Source organism: Acipenser ruthenus, chromosome 25 (genome assembly GCF_902713425.1).
Source record: "Acipenser ruthenus chromosome 25, fAciRut3.2 maternal haplotype, whole genome shotgun sequence".
Lineage (NCBI taxonomy): Eukaryota > Metazoa > Chordata > Actinopteri > Acipenseriformes > Acipenseridae > Acipenser > Acipenser ruthenus.
This window is the reverse complement of record NC_081213.1, coordinates 11729049-11752034: the sequence shown is the minus strand read 5'-3', so window position 1 is coordinate 11752034 and position 22986 is coordinate 11729049. Positions and strand designations below refer to the sequence as shown.

Sequence of the window (22986 nt, the reverse complement as noted above, 5' to 3'; positions counted from 1 at the left end):
CGAGAGTGTTGGGAAATGTCACTGTTTTGAATTGTTTAAAAAAAAAAAAAAAAAATTGTGAACTCGAACTGAGGCAAAAAAGAGTTGCAACGGAGAAAAGAAAAAATCAGAGGACTGCTGTTATTTTCTTTTAAGGCTGCAACATAGGCATTGTTTGTATAGACAGAAAGTAAGTGCATTTATGATACAGACAGATAACTTGGCACACCGTTAATTCGAGAAAATGAAGACCTATGAACACCAGTACAATAGCCTACTTGGCTAGAAAAAAAAAATGAACTGGTATTACCGGTATTTCATTTCGTTCAATCAGCCGTTCAGAACTTTCAGAACCAGAGCCAAAAAATCCGGTTCAGATCCCTGGGTGCTCTACAAGCTAGGGTATAGTGGGGGAAAAAAATAAAATAAAACTCTAGAAAAGGTGTACCGTAGTCATTTTAAGTGCACAAATGCATTTAATCTTATCCAGCAAATTAGGTTTTACAACTTTATATGATTAGGAAAATAACTTGAATATTATTAATGTATAAGGTTCCTCGCTGCCACTGAATTGCATCCCAAGTGCATGTACTGAATATTAGTAAATGGTAACCACTACATGCAGGTAAAGCACCTATCTTCTGTAGTTGATCTGTAATTTAAACGTGTCCTGTGCGTTTCTCCGGTAAAGTATTCTATTGCATGTGGTATTGCAATATGTCTGTGCTGGAGATTCCCTTGGTATCTCACTCGCACAGGGGCTTGCGTTTCTAACTGGGGCAGTTATTTTAGTACACTTCTCAAGCCCTCTGTCACCTGAGTTACAAGAACTGGGTGACACCAAAAAAAGATTTTCTAATGCAGTTTTCCAAGATGCTGTACAAGGACAGTTCTTTAACACTTACAATGCCAAACGTATGGTTATAAAACTTTCATCACCTGTTTCGATCTTTCAGCATGGTATGATTTGTGCTTCTCCCATCATCAAACCTAATAGGTGACAGTGAAATCCCGAGCTGCAATCGGATCTCTTGATGACAGTTTGCAGTCAGTTTGTACTTCATGATGATCCATCTCTGCTGGGCTTTGTTCAAACGCCACTTTTTATTTGTGCAATTTGATTCCCCTTTTATTAGTTGGAATCAAAAGATGAGATAGCTTTCTCCTTACAAAAACAAATGTTAATACAGCTGAGTGGCATCAGGATCCTGAATGTTATTCATTTTGTAGGCATTCAGAACATTTGTTGCTCTTTTTGCCCTACTCCAACCCTCAGCTCTCTCTTGAACAGATCATTTTCCCCATCTGAAAACACACAAGTTTTAAATAAAAATTCCATATCAGACGTGCAGTGATAACACCAGATGTAGAACAGCTCAGTGGTACATGTGTGTGTTTTTGTTTTTTTAGTTTAGTTTTGTTTTTTTATCCTCCCAAAATTGTTTTCATCAGGATCTGGTACCATGTTGAATGTCTGCAGACCCAAGTTGGGATGCTTCTCTACTCAGGGAAACAAAATATATTTATTAAGCTAAGGGGTCAGGGTAAAACCAGAGAGAAATGCTCCAGTCATTGTATGTATATGTACAGTACTAGTACAGTGGTATATGGCTAATAGAACAAAACACTGTATAAAAAGACTTCAACAATGAAGTGAATGGTCCTCTGCAATTTAATTTCTGCTACTATTCTTTTAGTTCCATTTTCTGGCGCTGATATCCCTGTATGGAATAAACAGGGTCTCCACTTTTCTCAAAGCATAGCTCTTATGGGGCACTGTTGTGGGTTAGCTTTGTGAACAACTAGTTCTTGCATCAGCGTCCAACTGGCAGGGAAATAGCTGAGCTCCCTGAACTATTTTAACATGCAGCTGAATTCCCCATTGGAAGTGAAGATCGGATATGTGACCATGTGTGGTGAATAGAAGCACAGAATCTGTAACAAGTAGGGAGAAACCATTCATTACAACAGGAGGGGAAAAAAAACAAAGTTGGGAAGAGAAGTCTGTTTTAAAAGACTCCTATGTGCGTGGATAGCACTCTGTTTGATAACGGTAAAACTGTGAATGTGAAATATAATAGCCTGGCAACCCAGATCAGGTTACAGAGCTGGCCACCCCTTCAGAGTGGTGTCTTCTATCTCTCCTTAGAAAACCAAGTAGATGCAAAGGAATCGGACATGTCAGACACACTCAGTCCCAGCAAGGATAAAAGCAGCGACGACACTACAGGTACAGTGCAGAATTTCTCCTGTTATTAAACGAATAGACATTGTTTGAATTGCATTGTAGTTTATCATCAATTCTTTCATCTTTTTCTGCTACTTTTTGTGCAGCATTTGAATTGTACAGTAACAAATAGTTTTGCTATGATCTAACAATTATAGATGTCAGCAGGATAATGTGACTGATTCTAATTCAGTTCCGATTTTATGACGCATTTGTTGGAAATATTTAAAATATTTTACCTAATGTTCATCTCAACCAAACTGTAACTGAGAAGTAAAACTTAACATTAATGTTGAGTGTGGATCTTGTGTCCTCCTGTCCCAGCTCTCTCTAAGCCTTTCATTTCTGTTGCAGACGGTCAAATGGATGAACAAGAGCTGAATGAATCTCTGACGAAGGGTTCTCTATTAAAAGGTAATGCCAACCTACATTTCCATTATTAGTTTAACGGAACGATACTCAACCCAGAATCTAGCTTTACTCAATCCAATGTGCACAGTACTCCGACTCTGCTCCTGTAGATTCCATGCACACTTCCATATATTGTTTTATCAAACCTGCATGTTTATTTACTATTTTATTATAACCTGGCTACAGGTTATAATAAAAATGTCTCCTCTAGTCATGCTGGGATTATAGAGCAGCCAGATATCTCGCAGGCTGTGGAAAAGCTCCTGAGGAGAGCTGAGTTTTTCCATCATGACTATATATGGTATTCTACTGGGAAACGCTCTTCTCGGGAACATTTAGGAGAACTCTGGCATTGACTTGATGATTCATCACACAAACAAAGAGGGATCTCGTTCCTTGCATTTTTTTTTTTTTTTTTGGTAAATTATTTTCTGCACAGATTTGAATTGTTTTGTGTTCACACCAGTGAATTGCAAAGGCTTTTTGAAATGAGTAGCGCAGCGATGCTCAGAACATTGTGTTATTCTGGGTTCAGTGGAGAGTTCAAAGCAATTAACAGCCAATTAGTCAGGGGAAGCAGATCAAGCACTCCTCCTGAAGGCAGTGTAGCCTAAACATCCCGGACACACCAACACATTCCATCATACAGTAAACAGCAAAGGAGATTTAGTATCTTAAAGCGCTGAGACAAATATTTAAATATTCCAACAAGCACTGATATGTATTTAGTGGCAAAAATGACCATGTTCATATTCGTTTATATAGCAGAATTTATAAATGACTGCCTCAAAGATATCATGCAAAGGAAACCAGTGCATCAACGAGGTCTGAAATAAATGACACATTCTACTGTACAGAAGTGTTTCACTCCTTTCTTAATAGGGAGTTCCCATAGAATCATTCTTTATAACTGATTGACCAGCCCAATGACTGTCACCCATTGAGCATGCCAGCTGCCATAGTCACTCATCATTTATAAGCTCATGAATGTGCTGACATCACATACAACACAGTATTGGATTGCAGGCATGTTTCCTTTTAATTCATATTTGAAAGAACGTTTACAGAACCCCTTCTCTCTTTCTCTCTGACACACTGTAAAACACCTGCTAGTATTTCTATAATGTCCACATAGGAAAAGCAAAACAAACATTTGCATTTTGACGAAGTCTTTCCACTCCTTGGGATCTAGTTTTGTTCATTCATTTAAAAAATGTCTACACTGAGAACAAGGTAGACTGCCGTATTTATAAGTCTATTGCTGCTAGAAGTGCTTGTCACAGTAAACTACATTTCAGTGGCCTGATGTGACTATTTACCTCTGTGCTTTTATGACCTCTTTCATTAAGGTCAAAGTATGCTGTAGTAATCAAACTTTTCTGTAAATACACCTCCTTAGTATTTCCGTTTTTTTTAAAATTACATTTCCTTTCATATTGCATGTCGCTTCAGATGAATATTTAACTTGAATGAAGGAGCATTTCCAACACAACTTAATAAGAGGAAATGGATAAGCCTGGCTCTGAACAGCACAGCCTGTGTGTCATGTACTGACTGGGGCCATTCTGGGCTGGTATAACTTTAGAAGTCTGGAGGTTCAGGTTCTGAAACTGGGATATAAAACACCATTGCCACCGTATGTGGACGGTTGTCATTAAACTTTGAAGTAAAACTCTAAAGCCTGGTATACAAACATGTCTCTCTTTTGATTTGTTACCTCTGCGGTTGATTTGTGTGTTTCTTAAGTTAATGAAGGGTGTTCTGCTAATACTTCCCCCAGTGATGATGCATGTTTCCTTTACAGAAGCAGTCCAATCAATTCATTTTCAGTGTGGATTGCTGTGTGTCAGTTTTACAGCTGCTCTGTGTGTCCATGATCCTTGTAGCTGCACTTCACTGTCATTATGGAACTCTGCTTCTCACTTTGTCAGATCATTTAACAGAGCTGTGTCAAGTTTTATCATGTTACTAGAAAATGCAGAGGCATGCTGTACAGTGTCATACACCTGTTTGCTGGTCATGTACAATATTTTGGTACCAGCTGATGAAAACTGGCCATGAAAGGAAATACTTCTTTAGCAATTATTGACCTGTAAACAGAAAACCACTGCTTGTTTAAATGAAGCCTGTAATCCCCCACTTGGCCTTATACTGAAAATACCAAACTGGTTAGACTATTGATTGAAACAGATCAGCAATAGCTTATTCATGGCCATGCATCACCCCAGTCATAATCTGAGAAGCTGAAAGATGAGGCAAAGGGCTTTGGAGCAGCAGAAGGATGTGGTTGACTAGAAGATTCATAATTAGTGATAGCTGACTGGACCACCTAGCACACAGAACTCGCCACCCAAGTCTAATTTAAATCAGGTTTCCGTATACAGGCTGTACTAAAATAGTGGCAGTTTTTGTGTCTGTATATTTGAAAATGTGGTGTTGAGGCGGTTAGTCAATTTGAGTTCAGCTCTTAGACCCTGATCATTTATTGGAAGTACAACATTGTATCAATCAAACTGAATGTTTATGTCCAGGGTGCGTCTGTTCCCATTTAACTGAAAATAAACATTGCAGATTGTGCAAACATTCTAATAAGCAAGTCCTTTAACTGTGGAAACAGCCCAGTGGAAATTCCTGTATTCTTCCTGTCCTTTCTACTTGTTGCCAGTGTTTGTTTCTGTGATGAGGTCATGTCTTCTGCGAGCAGCTGATAAAGAACAATGGGACTTGGCTTCTAACTGGTGACCACTTGTGGTGGTGACTCCTTCAGATCCTTATCGGATGCCAGCAAAAGTCGAAAATTTAGGGCAAGAGGGGTGGGGAGTATAATCTTCAGCTCCCAAATGCTTTGGCGCACGTTGCGCACGTTTTAATTGATCCATTAATCTCTAGATATCATTTGGCATCATCATTTTACCTACGATAGTTTCTTGCAGATTCTTAAAGCCAAAGGAATCTCAGTGTTCTTGATGTTTTAAGACCCTAGTTTATACCAAGAGAAAACAAATGAAATTGGCAGATTTTTTTCGCAAGTCCAACCCAGCGTTTGTCTAGTGATGAAATGAAAGATCTGTGACGTGGCTTCTCTGCCTTTTTATTCATGCCCCATCACAGCAGAGTTCAGTTTCTATTTCTTTTATTCACATTTTCACATAAAAAAGCAAAAACTGTAAATGGTTTATTAAAATATGAACTACTACAAAATGAAGAAGTATGCAATTTTTTATTGCAGTGATGTAGACCATATGTTCTGTGAAGCTCATATCTCAAAATAAATACTGAAAAGATTGTAGAATACAAGATATCCAGTCTATTGTAATTCCAATGATATTTAACAGGGGGCGCACTTTGTCTATTTTTGTTCTATCACCCTGTGGCTTTTCAACGTGCAAAGAAAATCATTCCAGTACAGTGTTTCATCTCAAATACATGTTACTAATGTTGCTTTGTACATTCTACACCAAGATGTACAATATTAAAGTACAGTGTACTGCTGTTCGATCCTCCGTGTCCTTTTCTGTTGTATTAAGTTCTTCCTCTCTGGTGTGTTTGCACTCTGTACTGCTTGCTCTGTTTCTGTCCTCTGTAACACCACCTTTCGGGCCCCTTGGTTGAGGCCAGGGCTTCCAGCAGACATGCGAGTGAGCTGTGAGTGTAACTGTGCTCTCTGTGTGTCAAAAGCGCTTTACATTGAGAACAGTATTTGAATGTACAGCAGGTGGGTTTTAACCTGGAGTGGGTGATAGCCAGGGTTGGGGGTCAATTCCTGTTTTTCAAAACAGATACAGTGCAGTACTTTCATGGCTCATGGTGCAAAGGAACAGTAAGTAAAGATTGTGTGTGTGGAGGGGTTGTTGAAACGGATACAGTGCGGTACTTTCATGGCTCATGGTGCAAAGGAACAGTATGTAAAGATTGTGTGTGTGGAGGGGTTGTTGAAACGGATACAGTGCGGTACTTTCATGGCTCATGGTGCAAAGGAACAGTATGTAAAGATTGTTTTGGGGTGGGGGGGGGGGACTATTCAAAACATAAAAAACTTCGCAATAGTTGTGAAAAGTTCAAAAGCTTTGAAAACTTCGAGAAATGTCAACCGGAATGGAAAGAGGATCATTATAAGGGAGTTCTAAGTAAAGTGGATGGACATTTTGGCTAATACCTTAATCAGTACACTGGTCTGTTGTACATGTGTCTGCTGGGTTTACCTCTGATTCAGTACATCTGGAAGGATCTTGTCTTTCTTTCAAGGACAGGTGACTCTATTTATAGAAGCTCATCTCCTGTTTAACACAGTTTTTAATAAGCTCATCTCCTGGGTAATTTAATCATTTCAAGGTTTTTATAATAGCTCTTCATGTTACAATAATGTAGAACAGCACCAGTGCAGAATGAATAGTTGGCATTAAAGAAAGAGCCACCATGAGACAGTGAGCTGACCATCTACCAAGGAGCTGAAGCTTTGTGAGCAGGATCTTACTGTACAGTACATATTATTATTATTTCTTTCTTTTTCTTTCTTTCTTTCTTTCTTTCTTTCTTTCTTTCTTTCTTTCTTTCTTAGCATATCTGCATGCTCTTCATTCTCTCTGCTCTGTGCCACTGCAGTCTAATCTGCATACAGCATATTTGAAGAGTATATAGAAGATGGGTAAATCAAGTTTTCAGAACCTGATTGAAGCCGTACCCTTGCGTGCTACCCTAGGTTCTTGTGGGAGGCAGGGTAGGGCTGGCCTAGATGAACAATTCCAGTTTAGAATTTCTTATTGCGTGATCTTTAAGGGATTATACTGTTCAATGATGTATCGCTGAGATGACATTCTGTAAAAGGAACATTGAGCATCACATTACTTCTATTAATAACACACAGCCAGTGTAAGTCCTGTAAAAGCAGCAGGGTTTTCCTCATATTTAAGTGGATTCTTTGTATTTCTTTCAGAGTGATATTTTGCAACCAAGCCTACTTGTAACTGTCTGTTTCGAAAGGGGCACAATCCCTTTGACAATGCTGTCATGTGAACATGCTCTTCAGTACAGCTGCTGGTGTGAATTAAGAACATCTACAGCTAGTTTGGAGGCTCTCCAGGATAAAGAAAATCCACATTAAAACAGTTTAATCAAATGAGACTGCCTGGTTTTATCGATCTCCGAATCTCATTCACTTGAAGCTGTTCTTGTTTGAAAAACACAAAACTATTATTATTATTATTATTATTATTATTATTATTATTTATTTCTTAGCAGACGCCCTTATCTAGGGCGACTTACAATCGTAAGCAAATACATTTCAAGTGTTACAATACAAGTAATACAATAAGTGCAAGAAATACAATAACTTTTGTTCAAGCAAAGTACAAGTGTGACAAACCACAATTCAATAATAGAGCAGATAATAGTGATAGTTACATCAGGATATGATTAAATAGTGATAGTTACATCAGGATATGATTAAATACAAAGTACTACATGTTAAACACTTGGCAGATTACAGTATTCTGAAGTACAGGATTAAATGCAGTAAAATAGGGGGCAAGATAAGAGCAAAATAAAGCACATTTACTGAAGGGTGATAGTGTCCCAGGATACAAACAGAGGAGTTCTACAGGTGCTGTTTGAAGAGGTGAGTCTTAAGGAGGCGCCGGAATGTGGTCAGGGACTGGGCAGTCCTGACATCTGTAGGAAGGTCATTCCACCACTGCGGAGCAAGGGTGGAGAAGGAGCGGGCTCTGGAGGCAGGGGAGTGTAGTGGAGTAGCGTGGGCGAAGCGAGGCAGAGAGAACACCAGGCGGGCAGCAGAGTTCTGGATGAGCTGGAGCGGACGGGTGGCGGACGCAGGGAAGCCAGCCAGGAGGGAGTTGCAGTAGTCTAGGCGGGAGAGTACCAGGGCCTGGACCACTATTGGGACTTGTATACTTTTTAAAGTCCTAGGGCTTGGTTATGTGTTTATTCCCATAGATTATCAGTAGTGCCTGGAAGTTCGAACCATTCACACAAAGAGCAAATGTTACAAACACAGTTAAACCTACAGACACAATTTTAGCTATTGTGAAGAAGATACACCCAGTCACTTCCTATGCTGTATTTGACCTACAAGACAGGACGTGCTAAGGTTCCAGGAAGCAGCTTTAGTCTGTCATCTTGCATAGTGTTAATAAGATGCAAGAGAATGTAGTGTGAAGCCTCTTTAAGGGATACAGTACAATATGCAATGCATGTATAATATTAGTTATTCAGTTATACTGGAGCCATACCAAAAGAAAATGTTACTGATTTCTTTCAGATTTTTTGTGTTTTCATCATTTTGTTGAATTAACTTTAATAGAGGCGGGCATGCTGTAGTGTGAAGGGAATTGGAATTGCTTAGGTTACATTCCTGTCTGCTCAAGTCAGCCTGGCTGAGATGGATGAGGTAAAATAGACTAAGACCATCCTTCATTGCTGCTATCAGCAGGTAGGATTGAAAATAACAACCAGTTTCATTATTGCTGCGTTGACATGATGATTGAGAGAGTTGCAGGAAAGCAGATGGATTGGGGGATGGCTGGCAGCTGTAATTTTAAGAAGACAGAAATTAATACACCTGCGGAAATCAAAGCAAAGATTTTATTATTTCTGTGCAAACGAGAGTGTCTGTATCGGCACAGGAAACTCCATGTGACATAATGTTCATTGTTCATTGCTAAGGCTTCGATTTTGGCATGATAATGTTTAGTACATTTCATGGGCGAGGTTCGGCAAAAAATCAAGAATTCACGGAAAGGTCACCAAATAATGTAGTTTTAACTCCATCAACATACACAAGCTTTTAAATAGCTTGTGTTGTCCAATGGTTAAAGAAAAGGGATTGTAACCAGGAGGTCCCCGGTTCAAATCCCACCTCAGCAACCGACTCATTGTGTGACCCTGAGCAAGTCACTTAACCTCCTTGTGCTCCGTCTTTTGGGTGAGACGTAATTAGGCTTCCAAGCCAAATGCTGGGAAGCCTATTGTTATTGTTGTGTTTATTATTATTAGGCTTCCAAGCCGTAGGCTGGGGAAGCCTATTGTTTTTGTTAGGATGATTATTATTATTATTATTATTATTATTATTATTATTATTATTATTATTATTATTATTATTATTATTATTACTCTTGCTCCTCTCTCTCTCTCTCTCTATATATATATATATATATATATATATATTCTGCCAAAACATGCTCAAAAACTCACGAAATTCGGTACACTGGTAGATGCCTGTGGATGATAGTCGGTGATATTCAGCTATCTTACATTTAATGAAAATTTCGGGCAATTTTCAAGTGTCTTCTCATATTTGTGCCAAAATTGACACAATTAGCACAGTTAAGAACATAATGTTCTAATGATTACGATTCACCTAGAATAACCAATGCGCTTAAATTTCACGATAACTGCTTGGAAGCCTTCATAGTTGCTAGCAACTCTAGTTTTTTTTTTTTTTTTTTTTTCTGCCAAAACATGCTCAAAAACTCGGTACACTGGTGGATGCCTATGGATGATAGTCGGTGACATTCAGCAAATTTGCGCAAGTCACATGGTTCGGCAGCCATATTGGATTTTGCGGAATTTGTTAAAACGCCAATGTATCGGAAACTGCTTACTGCAGAGTTCTGAAAATTGCTATACATGTTGAGGGATAGTCCATGATTAACTGTTGTTAATATGAAGCTGATTGGTTCTGTGGTTTGGCAACCACATTGATTAATGACATAAAATTACCATAAAAATATAAAATCATCAAAATTCAAACATCTTCTCTGAAACCGCTTATCCGATTGAAACAAAAATTGGAATAAAACATCTCAGTATGGTCATCTGTTACGCTTGTTCAAGGGAAGTTGCTCCTGTGAATCATGGTGTCCACGCTGCATGACATCATCAACATACGCAACTGGCTATAAAACTGCGTATAACTTCTTATTGCTGCACCAAAACGCACAAAATTTGACACGGATGTTGAGGACTGTGATGTTGTGTTGTGGTCAATATGGCGGCCTTTGGTCACATGATGTGGCAGCCATCTTGGATTGAATAAAGTTTGGACAATATTCAGAAGTCTTCTCTCATGAACGGTAAATAGTACAGCTGTGAAAAATTTTGTAGATAGTGCGCTCATGTCCACGATTGATTCTACTTAAGGAAAAATGGATCGGTCACATGGTGTGGCAGCTATGTTGGATTTTGCGTGAAACGCTTAAACAACAACTCCTCATGAGCCCTTTGGCTGATTGATGTGAATCTTGGTTATACGTTATCTTTGTACTGTCCTCTAAAAAAAATTAGTCAGGAAAAGTTCCTACATCAACAAACATGACCGCCATGAGCCAATCAATATGGGCGACATGCCAGTTTGTCCAAATTTTACCCTGAAATGACACATTCCCACCGCTAGGGGCAGCTGTTAACATGGAAACGTGAGTACAGTCCTGGAAAAAATATTTCTTGAAAGCAGCCATTTTTCGCTGGTGCGAGAACAGTTTTACTAACTCATGTAACTTAAAACACAGTAATTACAGTGGAAAGGATTATATTAATTTAGACGTACACAGTATATTATACAAAGATACATACTGTAAAACTAAGAAAACATTCTCTAAAACACTGTATAATTATTTAATCAACATAACATAAACATAAACCGCAGATGAAAACATACACATTTCACGTCCACATTTTCCACCTGTATGCTTGAGCGATTTCGATTGACTGACTTTTATAATTAATAATATAGGTCATTTTAGGTAACAAAAAGTATCCACAAAACTCTTCAGAATCGTTTGCTCTATGAAATACAATTGTAACGGTAATATATAAAGTGTTTGTTTTATTATTTAATATAGGATGTGTGTTGATATAAATTGGTTTTGATTTGTTGTGGCTTAAACAGAATTGCAAAGTTTGTAATTTATTGGAAGTTACAATAAGTTACATTCAGTGATGTAATGTCAGTTTCAGTATTTGTGTGACCTAGTCTGCAGATGGCATTTAGTTACGGTTTGTTTTATTACCTCCTAAAGTGTAAGGAGCATATGAACAGCACAAATTCAAAGTATGCTTTGTAATGTGTCCTGTGCCCTACTAGGGTTCTTTATGTATCCTAAAGGTTATAGAAGTGTAAAGCTGTCAATGTGGGTTTCGCTGCACGATGATTGTGAGATGTATGGCAAGTTGACCGAAGTGCTGACTTCCCCTGCATTATGTAATGTTTGAGGAATGTGCTCAGTGCTTCATGCTGCCACAGAAAGAGTGTTCTACATTGGAACGGTGCAGACTAGTAATAGCATACCAATGATGTCTGCTCAGTAAATCTGTGAAGGGTTGTTTTTTTTTTGTTTGTTTGTTTTTTTGTGCAAATGAGAGGAGGAAAAAATCCCTCTGGATTGTTAGTTTCTCTAATTCTTTGATCATGAAAAGTTTTTTGTGTTGGTGTTTGTCAGGTTATGCTCCAGTAGCTAATTGAGGGCAGGGATTGACGGGAAATGATTAGTGAACATTAACAAAGTAACCACTGCTTTTCATAATGAAGTTGTCAGTTTTATTAATGGTTGGTTTTGTAGAGTGGGCCTGTTGCTGATTTTATAATTGTTTTGGTTTTAAAGGTTCCTGCAGAACAGACATGTCTGTTTTTACTTTAAGTATACGAAGTTAGAACTGAAACGCAGTATGTAGATCCCAATATATTTGAGATACAATGCAGTTCTTTTACTTTTCCTAAAGCTTTTGAAGTAGACAAGTTAATGCCTGTATGTGAATGCATGTCCTATAAAATGAAGCTTTTAATTTGATTCCTACATTTATCTTCTTGCATGGTAAACTTGTTAGTCCCAATGAAACGGTGAACTACACGAAAGTCTGTCAACACTGTCACTGTCTTACTGTAGAACTAGCAACCTGTAAAAGAAGTGCTCACCCTGAACTGGGTGACTGAGGTCTTTCAAGCTGAAGTTGGCAGAGCAGCACAAGTTCATGGAGAGCTCGGTGCGCCCCAGTTTGTTCCAGTGCCCACTTTCATTTGGGTTCTCCGAGTTTAATAAGGGTGTAATGATGCATTGTGTATCGATGAATTGTGATGCTTTCTTTGTGATGTAATCTAAAAAGGTTTGTCTCATTTGTATTGTGATACAAGACTAAAAGCAAACATAGCTCATAGTAATTTGCAGTGGTTCTTAATGAAGAATAAGTGTGTATCTCATTTTAACTACAAAATAGTCCTTCAATAAATGATCATTTGATCTTCTTGTGCATTATACAATTAGCCCATCATGACCTTCACGTGTATCGTGACACAGATCATATCACAAGTGTCGTATCGTGACATTAGCATATCATTACACCACTAGCTTTTAATAGTAAGGGTTGAAGTAAAATCTTATTGGGGGAGTACATTTCGCCACCCCTCCCATTTTCTCCTTTGACCTCCTGTACAGTACAACATTGACATTTAAGAATGCTTCTTTTGGAGTGTTTGTAGCTGGCTCTTAACAGAATAACAACGTTGATAAAAGTGAAAATACATGTTTAGTCTTTCAGAATTGGACATTTGAGCCCTGTTTCAAACGGAAGTGCAGAGCAAGAAAGATCAATGGATTTATTGTGTTAGCTTCAATTATTTTCATTTATACTGCTGTGTCAGTCAGGTCACACCTGAAAATTTGATTTTTAATTTATTTCTTTATTACCTGGTTAATAAATAATAAATACAAATAGGGCAGTGTTCTGTGTGTGTCTCCCTGCACGGTCAGTGGCTGTGTTCTGTGTGTGTCTCCCTGCACAGTCAGTGGCTGGGTTAGGGTTAGGGTTAGGGCAGTGTTCTGTGTGTGTCTCCCTGCACAGTCAGTGGCTGTGTTCTGTGTGTGTCTCCCTGCACAGTCAGTGGCTGTGTTCTGTGTGTGTCTCCCTGCACAGTCAGTGGCTGTGTTAGGGTTAGGGTTAGGGCAGTGTTCTGTGTGTGTCTCCCTGCACAGTCAGTGGCTGTGTTCTGTGTGTGTCTCCCTGCACAGTCAGTGGCTGTGTTCTGTGTGTGTCTCCCTGCACAGTCAGTGGCTGGGTTAGGGTTAGGGTTAGGGCAGTGTTCTGTGTGTGTCTCCCTGCACAGTCAGTGGCTGTGTTCTGTGTGTGTCTCCCTGCACAGTCAGTGGCTGTGTTAGGGTTAGGGTTAGGGCAGTGTTCTGTGTGTGTCTCCCTGCACAGTCAGTGGCTGTGTGTTGTCGCCCCGCTGATCTGTACCTGCCTGTTTCTTTGCAGATGAGCTTCGCCGTGTGAACCTGGAGCCTGGGGACAGCGAGCAGGTGATCCAGCACTTGCACAAGGAGCTGGTGGAAGCGCAGGAGCTAGCCAAGAGCGGCAAACACAAGTGTTTAGAACTGCAAGGTGAGTGCTCTCAGGATCTTCCTTTAAGAGTTAGTCTGCATACACTGTTCCTACATTGACTGCTTATGAGAGACCTGAACGCTTGCTGATTTTACTTGCTGAAATGTGTGGCATGCCTAAACATACACCAGCTCTTCTCCCCCTCCTTCTAATTCAAACTGTTAGTGTGTGGGAGCCATGTCTTAGTTTAGTGTAATTGTCATGTTTTTGTTTGTGTGTTTGTCATCAATGAATTCTACCAGTACTGAGTAACACAATTCATAGCTGGTTTACACAAAGGTGTGAAAAGTACTTCCCTCATGTAAAAGCAGCCTGGCTCCTCCTAGTCTAGTCCAGTGGACTCTGCTGCGCAACGCAAGTTTTCCGGGCTGTACTTGTTTCTGGCCATCGTTACCTGACAAAGCAGCCCCCTGTTGTCAGCAAGAATCGCAAACTGCATTCAAAAGCATTTCTAAACACCTACGTTTAAGAATTCTTCAGTACAAATCAAATGTAACCCAACATCATTTTGACTGCTTTGCATCCCGAAGTAGAGTTTTTTAAATGTGTTGATGTCAGCAGGCTGAGCACACCTCGGGCACAGAAGGTTTATCCCTATTCTAATTCCGCTCAGAGGTAGTTCCTTTTGTGCATGTTGAAGTGTTTTCCGAGGTGTCATGTGCGGTGTGCAGTGTGTGTGTGTGAGCTGAACCTACCCTGTCCTGGTTCTGCGGTCCTGCGTGGGGGTGCAGTGTGACATCAGGGGGCCCCTGTCGGCTCCAGTCAGACTCATCTCCCTGTGCTTTGGTGCAGCGCTGCTTGAAGAGGAGAGACGAGCGAGCAAGCAGCAGACTGAGAACTCTACCAAGCAGATCCAACTCCTGCAAGGTCGGTCTGTCGCACTCTGTGTTTGTCACTAAGCTGCTGTGACATCTAGGGCATCAAAACACCAAAGCACAAAGTAAACGTTTAGATTGTTATCAGTAGATTTATCCTTCAGCATTTGAAAGAGGGAAATTTAAGTTAGTATTTACAGAAGCTTTTGATTTTATTTAAATCAGAATATAATTAAAATCAGAATATAATTAATACTTTGTATACAGACGTGCTCAAATTTGTTGGTACCCTTACAGCTCATTGAAATAATGCTTCATTCCTCCTGAAAAGTGATGAAATTAAAAGCTATTTTATCATGTATAGTTGCATGCCTTTGGTATGTCATAGAATAAAGCAAAGAAGCTGTGAAAAGAGATGAATTATTGCTTATTCTACAAAGATATTCTAAAATGGCCTGGACACATTTGTTGGTACCCCTTAGAAAACATAATAAATAATTGTATTATAGTGATATTTCAAACTAATTAGTTTCTTTAATTAGTATCACACATGTCTCCAATCTTGTAATCAGTCATTCAGCCTATTTAAATGGAGAAAAGTAGTCACTGTGCTGTTTGGTATCATTGTGTGCACCACACTGAACATGGACCAGAGAAAGCAAAGGAGAGAGTTGTCTGAGGAGATCAGAAAGAAAATAATAGACAAGCATGGTAAAGGTAAAGGCTACAAGACCATCTCCAAGCAGCTTGATGTTTCTGTGACAACAGTTGCAAATATTATTAAGAAGTTTAAGGTCCATGGAACTGTAGCCAACCTCCCTGGGCGCTGCCGCAAGAGGAAAATCGACCCCAGATTGAACAGAAGGATAGTGCGAATGGTAGAAAAAGAACCAAGGATAACTGCCAAAGAGATACAAGCTGAACTCCAAGGTGAAGGTACGTCAGTTTCTGATCGCACCAGCCGTCGCTTTTTCAGCGAAAGTGGGCTCCATGGAAGAAGACCCAGGAAGACTACACTTTGGAAAGAAAAACATAAAAAAGCCAGACTGGAATTTGCTAAAATGCATATTGACAAGCCACAATCCTTCTGGGAGAATGTCCTTTGGACAGATGAGTCAAAACTGGAGCTTTTTGGCAAGTCACATCAGCTCTATGTTCACAGACGAAAAAATTAAGCTTTCAAAGAAAAGAACACCATACCTACAGTGAAACATGGAGGAGGCTCGGTTATGTTTTGGGGCTGCTGTGCTGCGCCTGGCACAGGGTGCCTTGAATCTGTGCAGGGCACAATGAAATCTCAAGACTATCAAGGCATTCTGGAGCAAAACGTACTGACCAGTGTCAGAAAGCTCTGTCTCAGTCGCAGGTCATGGGTCCTCCAACAGGATAATGACCCAAAACACACAGCTAAAAGCACCCAAGAAAGGATAAGAACAAAACATTGGACTATTCTGAAGTGGCCTTCTATGAGTCCTGATCTGAATCCTATCGAACATCTATGGAAAGAGCTAAAACTTGCAGTCTGGAGAAGGCACTCATCAAACCTGAGACAGCTGGAGCAGTTTGCTCAGGAAGAGTGGGCCAAACTACCTGTTAACAGGTGCAGAAGTCTCATTGAGAGTTACAGAAAACGTTTGATTGCAGTGATTGCCTCTAAAGGTTTTGCAACAAAATGTTAGGTTAGCGGTCCCATCATTTTTGTCCATGCCATTTTCATTTGTTTTATTATTTACAATATTATGTTGAATAAAAAATCAAAAGCAAAGTCTGATTTCTATTAAATATGGAATAAACAATGGTGGATGCCAATTACTTTTGTCAGTTTCAAGTTATTTCAGAGAAAATTGTGCATTCTTCGTTTTTTGTGGAGGGGTACCAACAAATTTGAGCACGTCTGTATGTGTCGATTACCATGTATAATCTAATTTGTATTTTGCATGTATCTATATGTACTTACGGCTGTGTTTTAATAATTATATATTTTGCATGTATCTGTATGTACTTACGGCTGTGTTTTATATATATATAATTATAAAAGACACATGTTTTAATTTGAGTTTGATGTTTATTAACAAGGAATGTATTGCAGTTTAGTGTAAGGTACTAGTACTAGTGTAAGGTTTCTTATAAATAAATGCCTTAGTTGCTATAAATGTATTATTCATTATTTGTAATGGCTCCTTGAACTAAAGTATCGCCAGTGTATTTTAATTGCTAGTAGTAGTGTAAGCAGCAGTTTATGATGCACAGATTTGAACAGTGAGACTAATCTGGCACCGCTGCCCTTGCCCCCCCCAGCCCAGCTGCACAAGCTGCAGGCAGACGTGGCCACTCTGCGGGAGGAGAAGGAGAATGACATCAGCAGCACTCGTGAGGAGCTGTTCCGGGCCCAGGAGGAGGTGAGCGTGATGAGGAGAGCCATGGAGGCAGCCACCTCGGAGCGCGAGCGCGAGATCACAGCCCTGCAGGAGGACCTGAGCATAGTGCGGGAGGAGCTGGAAAAGTGGCGCACGGCTGCCTCGCAGTACGAGGCTGAGATAACCAGCCTGCAGGCCAGCTTCCAGCAGCAGAGTCAGCAGAGGGAGAAGGCTGCCAAGCTGCAAGGTAAACGCACTTGTTATAGGGCGGCCCATTGTACCACGGAACAGGTCGTGCCTCCCATGTGCCCCATGATACCATTACACCAGCACTTGTATTCTCGTTATAAGATGTAACACAAATTGCACGGTCCCTTACCTATGGCTCACAGCTGTGAAAGCTCTGTATATACAGCCTGATAATTACCAGTACAGGTGACCAAAAGAAAGTATTTCCCCAATGAACACAAATGTTTTCCTTCACAATTAGAAAACCTTACAGGTGTTAACTTCCCTGTGTCTAGTGGTTTAACTTCCCTGTGTCTAGCGTAAAAATCTTACCAATTTATCAGGGAAGTAATTCACCTTCACTTACAGTACAGTAGGTTGTAACAACATGTTTGTTTTTTTTGTATGGGTAGTTAGCCAAACGCTTATGAACCTTTTTCATCCTGGATTTCTGTGTTACATACTGCATGCAAGTCCATTTGTATTTCAGACTGGAATCAAGCATAGCAAGAGACTCAATCTTAACCCTTTGCGGTCCTATGTCGGACCAGGTCCGACATTACAATTTTCCCTTTCTGGTCCGATGTCAGACCCTGTCCGTAATCAGTAAAAAGACGTAAAACACAGGTTTCTAGTCGTTTTTTCTCCGAAAACAGCCAAGAAAACCATCCAATGGCCGAGAGTGACCGATGGGAGCCGAGAGAAGTCAACAAAAAAAAAAGGGGGCGGATCTGAGCAATACACATAGCCCCGGCACCACAGAGATAACACAGACCTAAACAAACAAGATAGCTGCTTCTGCATCCAGCGCTCAAAGAATATCACAGACATTTGCAGAGCTTTTTGAGATGTTATAGTAATAAAATAATGGCATGGATCGCATTATTGAGGAGTTTGGTGATAAAACGAGTGATCAGGAGATGATTTATCGGTATCCACGACTATGAAGAGGTATGTGAAAAATACAGCGAACAAGGGGTGGGGCGAGGCTGGAGATGCAGTACTGAGTGTCCTATTGATATGCACTGCCTTTTAAACCTGTTTTTCTGTGGGGGTGACGTTTAAACAGCGCGTCTAAAATAAACTCCGCGTGTGAAAACAAATTGGACCTGACGTGCCTGAGACGCGCTGAATAAATGGACCGCAAGGGGTTAAGGGGCATCCAGGACAGAGCAGTTGTAATTGGCATGCTATTAAATAATCTTGATGCTTGTGTGCATGTTTCTTGAAGCAAATCACTTTGAACTATTTTTAAAGACATTTCATCTCTTACCAAATTTCTTAAACTGTTTCAATTCATTTTCCACAAAAAGGAAAGAATGTCAGTCCAAGTTCTCTGCAGAAAGTTTAGGGTCGAATTAAGGACTGGGACTTTGCCCAAACAGTAAAAACAATGACATGCTGTTTTGTTTCAGATGAGCTTGAAAGGCTCCAGAAGGAGTGTGCGACTCTGCAGGGTGAGTGCGCCTCCCTTCAGGAGGAGAAGGCCCCCCTCGTGGGGAAGCTGCAGAGCCTGGAGAAGGAGCTCGACAGGCAAGTCCCTCTGCGTTCACACTATGTCCAGCATGCAGCCTCTAATGATGTCTTCTACAGCACTTGAACCACTCTCCATTTGAAAAGCTCTATTTGTGAAGGGGGAGATACCAACCTCAGTACTGCTTTATGAACAATAGGTGGAGAACGTGCTACATGCTGCTGTTTTTATGGCTCTCATTCCAATGAGTCAAATCTGTTAAAAACAGCAAAGTTCCCGCAGTAACTAGAGTACGTTGTCACAAAACAACCTGAAACTTGGCAGAAAGTTCGACAGACCTGAGGTCCAGAACCCTATTGACCAGCAGCTGGGTCTCGCTGGTCCCTGTGCAGCCGGCTCTTCCTGAAGTCGGCGCCTCATGATTAATGACCCTGCTCTGCTGTAAAGCTCTGGCAAGATGCCGTCTTGTGAACAATGCAGTTCCCATAATCAAATATATTTTCTTAGCTCATTGTTCTAGGGATTGATTGGGTCTTAAAACATTGTGGTCTGTGTTGAAATGCTGTGCAGCGGCAACCTGCAGTGAACCAGACATGTTCCTGAAGAATGGCTTTCTTAATGTGTGTGTGATCTTATCACGTTTCCTTTTGTACAGACACTCTTACTTCATCTTCAAGGAATGCGTTGGTTCAGTGCAATACGAGTCCTGCTAATGTTTTACAAAAAACACTTCTTCGCTGTCTGAGTTTTCTTATTTTTAGCTGTAGATTTCTTTGTGCTAGTTTCTTGAGGAAATTGTACATATTGATTGTGTTTATGTTCATTGCACTTGAATCCTTATGGATCCAGGGGGTTGAGAAGGTAAAACAGCTGACACTGTGCTGCTTTCACTGGTTACATCCCCCAATATGAATACAGTGCCGCTGGAATGAGTGCTTCATTAACTACTGATGGAGCCATTCTGCTTTGGCATACACAATATATTGAGCCTATCCCCATCTGTAAACCTCGGAGGCTTTGAAATAAATGATAACCTTCCCTTTTTGTGACATACATATTGATGTGTGCTTCAGAAGAATGAAGATTAACATTCAGAATGAATGCTTCCATGAAACGTATGCTTCTGGATGATATTTTAGTTACATTCAGACAGTTGTTTTTTCAGCTGTACAAATACAGTGCAGAGACTGTAACGCTGGTTTTATTACAATAAGCAATAGTTTGATTCTGCTTTGCAAGTCAATCAGGAGGGTTTTATTGCATAAAGCAGCTTTCCCAAGCAGTCTTGTGTGTTTAATCCTTTTGGTTTTGAACATTTGCTTTGGCACAGCTCTCGCCAGCACAGTGTGGAGCTGACCAGTACCCTGAGTGTGCTGGAGAAGACTCGCAGAGACCTGGAGAGCGAGGCGGGAGTCCTGAAGGAGAAGCACCAGCAGGATGCCAGTGGTCTCAAGGCTCAGCTTGCAGAGGCCAGCAACCGGACCAAAGGCCTGCAGAAAGAGGTATCCACTTCTCAAGCCTTCCATTCACTAAACCTGTGTCAAACATTGCACCAAGCTGCTCATCGATAATACTAAAGAAACCCTTTCTTCAATATTAGAAAGGGAAGTACATTTCTCAGTGCAGACACCACCTGCTTCACACGGCCGCCCCAGAGACTGAAATGCTTGTCAAAAACATGTGCTGCAATACTAGAGAACAAACTGTTTTACACCACATGGAGTATCATTAGGTGTAACCCTCTTCTGAACCATTTCATTAATAAATCATTCATTTCTGTCAGTGCTCTTTTGAAACATTACACTACACACTACTTCTCAAACACATCCTTTTAGTCTCTCAGGTACAACCAAGGGCCTCCTGAACAAAATCAAGCAGCAAAGCACAATTTCTTTCCCTCCCCGTAACTTGCATGAAATGAAACCTTAAATAGGAGTTGAGTAATCTTCATTGGGGCTTGTGTGTAATGATTTTTGAAGGATGCTTTGCCTTGTAAATGTAATGAACAGGAGGTTTTACTGAAGGACCCTCCTGAAAGCAGGTATCCACACCCCATAGTTTGAAGGACACTTGTGTAATGAAGATTCTCTTGTTGATTTCCTAGTTTGAAGAAACTCAGGCTCTGCTCTTAGACCTGAAGGAGAGGTATGAGAGAACAGAGCAGGAGAAACAGACCATCACAGACGAACTCCAGCAATGTAAAGTGAATTTGAAGCTGCTGCAGGAGAAAGGCGGCCATGTGAGTGTCTCGATTCCTCCGCTCCGTGAGTCTGTAAAACAGCAATGAATCTATCACTTTAGTAGGGTTGTATATTGCAACTCGTTCTCCACTTCCTGGAGAGTCAGAATGACTTCATCATGCCATTAATGTTGTTGAAGATCTGGTTTAAATGTACAAGATTCACTGTTAATAATTCATGCAACAGTTACCTTCAAATGTTAAATTGGTGTCCTTGTTGTTCAGTCTGGTGTTCGCTAATGAATAAGGAATACGCACCTTCAACCAGTTTACACTGCACAAATGGCAATGCTGTGGAGCTATTGCAGGAATTTTTTTAAACTATTCTTTTTAACCATGTTCATTTCAGTGGATATTCTGCATCTTCGGATTCCTTCAGTGCTTTAATCATCATTACTGGGACGTCCCAGGACATCTCTCTTCATGTTACCTGTCGCTGCTTCTATTCCTGTAGCTCTCCTTTCCTCCAATAATTGTGATGTTAATGTTTTTGTCCAGAATCTTTAAAAGTAATCCTCCTGTTATCCTACAGAGTACAGCTCTCCTCTGAAGCCTGACTGTTGTAACTGTAATATGCTGTGAACAGTGTATCGGTGATGGTGATGGTGATCAGTGCTCTTCATACAGGAATGAGAATCCTAGCTGCTTGAGTCAGCAGTATTTAGGCTCTTTACTGTCCAGCTCCGTTGCAGCTGGCCTGTGCAGCACTTCACTGCTAGGAAAGCTAAACTGGCACGAGCATGGAACACACAGAGCTACAATAAGATGTACATTCATTTTCACACGTGCAAGTGAACCCAAGTGTGGCTCACACCTTATATGGAGGTTTTATAATTACTACTAAACCGTCTTTTATTGAAAATGAGAAAGTGAGGATATTGAAGGAGTTAAAAAAAAAAAAATCTCACTGTTAGTGAGATATGAAATGTATTCTGTTTTTTAAAAAAAGAATAGAAATGATTTTGTTTGCTTTAAAAAAATATATAAAAAAATCTCCCCATTCTTTTGTCCTTCTAAATTGCACCCCCCCTGCTCAAATTGATTATTTACTATCCCTTCCCTCCTTTTTTAGCCCTCCATATTGCAACCTGTCCAAGCCATTTTCATCGGCCTTGTCCTGGCCTTCCTGTATTGGTGTTTCGGCCCCTTGCGGTAGAAAGGTACACAGAGCTACTGTTGAGTCAATGTCTGTGTGTGTGTCACCTCTGTGTGTCATTCTCCTCTCAAGAGCAGTGCATGACAAAAGCAAGTGCACTACTTGTGTCTGGACCTTGTCCTGGTCAGTAGATGCACTGGGCACAACTTAATACAAACTTCTACTAATCATCTAACAGTCGTATGTCTGGCTTCGGGTAGGACCTCACTAATGTATCACATTCATCCTGGCTTCTTCAGGGCTTTCACACAGTAATGATGGAGTATGTACTAGAATTGCAGCACCATTCTGGGGATTAGTCAAGGGACGATTGCTTTGATTCAGAATGTGCAGTGTTTGTTCAAATAAGACCCTACACATTTAAAATGCAAGCTGCTGTTACTTCCTGGTACCTAATAATCCCTACCTGTGTTGTATGACCTGATTGCAGCGGCAGTTGAATGAATGTGACCTAGCAAAAAAGAAGTGATCAGGAAACAAGAGCAACTGTCTTGTTGAGTTTAATACAGATTTGAGCTTTTATATACTGTGTGTGTGTGTATATGTATATATGTATATGTATATATATATATATATATATATATATATATATATATATATATATATATATATATATATATATATGTATATATATATATATATATATATATATATAAATATAAAGTGAAATAAGACCTTAGAACCAAGGGGTGGGAGGCAGTGGTAATACTAATAA

The 22986-nt window shown here is 40.2% G+C and overlaps 1 protein-coding gene and 1 non-coding gene across 18 annotated transcripts in view; both read left to right on the top strand.

Annotated features, from left to right (window-relative positions):
• LOC117964035 (sarcolemmal membrane-associated protein-like) overlaps positions 1–22986 on the top strand; it is a 100172-nt gene that overhangs the window by 74180 nt on the left and 3006 nt on the right. For 12 of the 17 annotated variants that reach the window (XM_059000478.1, XM_059000479.1, XM_059000477.1 and 9 more), the window contains 8 exons: positions 2129–2209; positions 2561–2620; positions 13877–14002; positions 14795–14869; positions 17116–17421; positions 18818–18935; positions 20207–20378; positions 20981–21115. In XM_059000478.1, the coding sequence (XP_058856461.1) occupies positions 2129–2209; positions 2561–2620; positions 13877–14002; positions 14795–14869; positions 17116–17421; positions 18818–18935; positions 20207–20378; positions 20981–21115 (1073 nt within the window). Of the gene's footprint in view, positions 1–2128; positions 2210–2560; positions 2621–13876; positions 14003–14794; positions 14870–17115; positions 17422–18817; positions 18936–20206; positions 20379–20980; positions 21116–22187; positions 22276–22986 lie in introns of all 17 variants that reach the window. The other 5 variants (XM_059000484.1, XM_059000481.1, XM_059000482.1 and 2 more) reach the window with 2 other exon arrangements.
• Positions 19724–19856, top strand: LOC117964140 (small nucleolar RNA SNORA47). Its single transcript, XR_004660975.1, has one exon. It is a non-coding gene; the product is annotated as a small nucleolar RNA SNORA47 (small nucleolar RNA).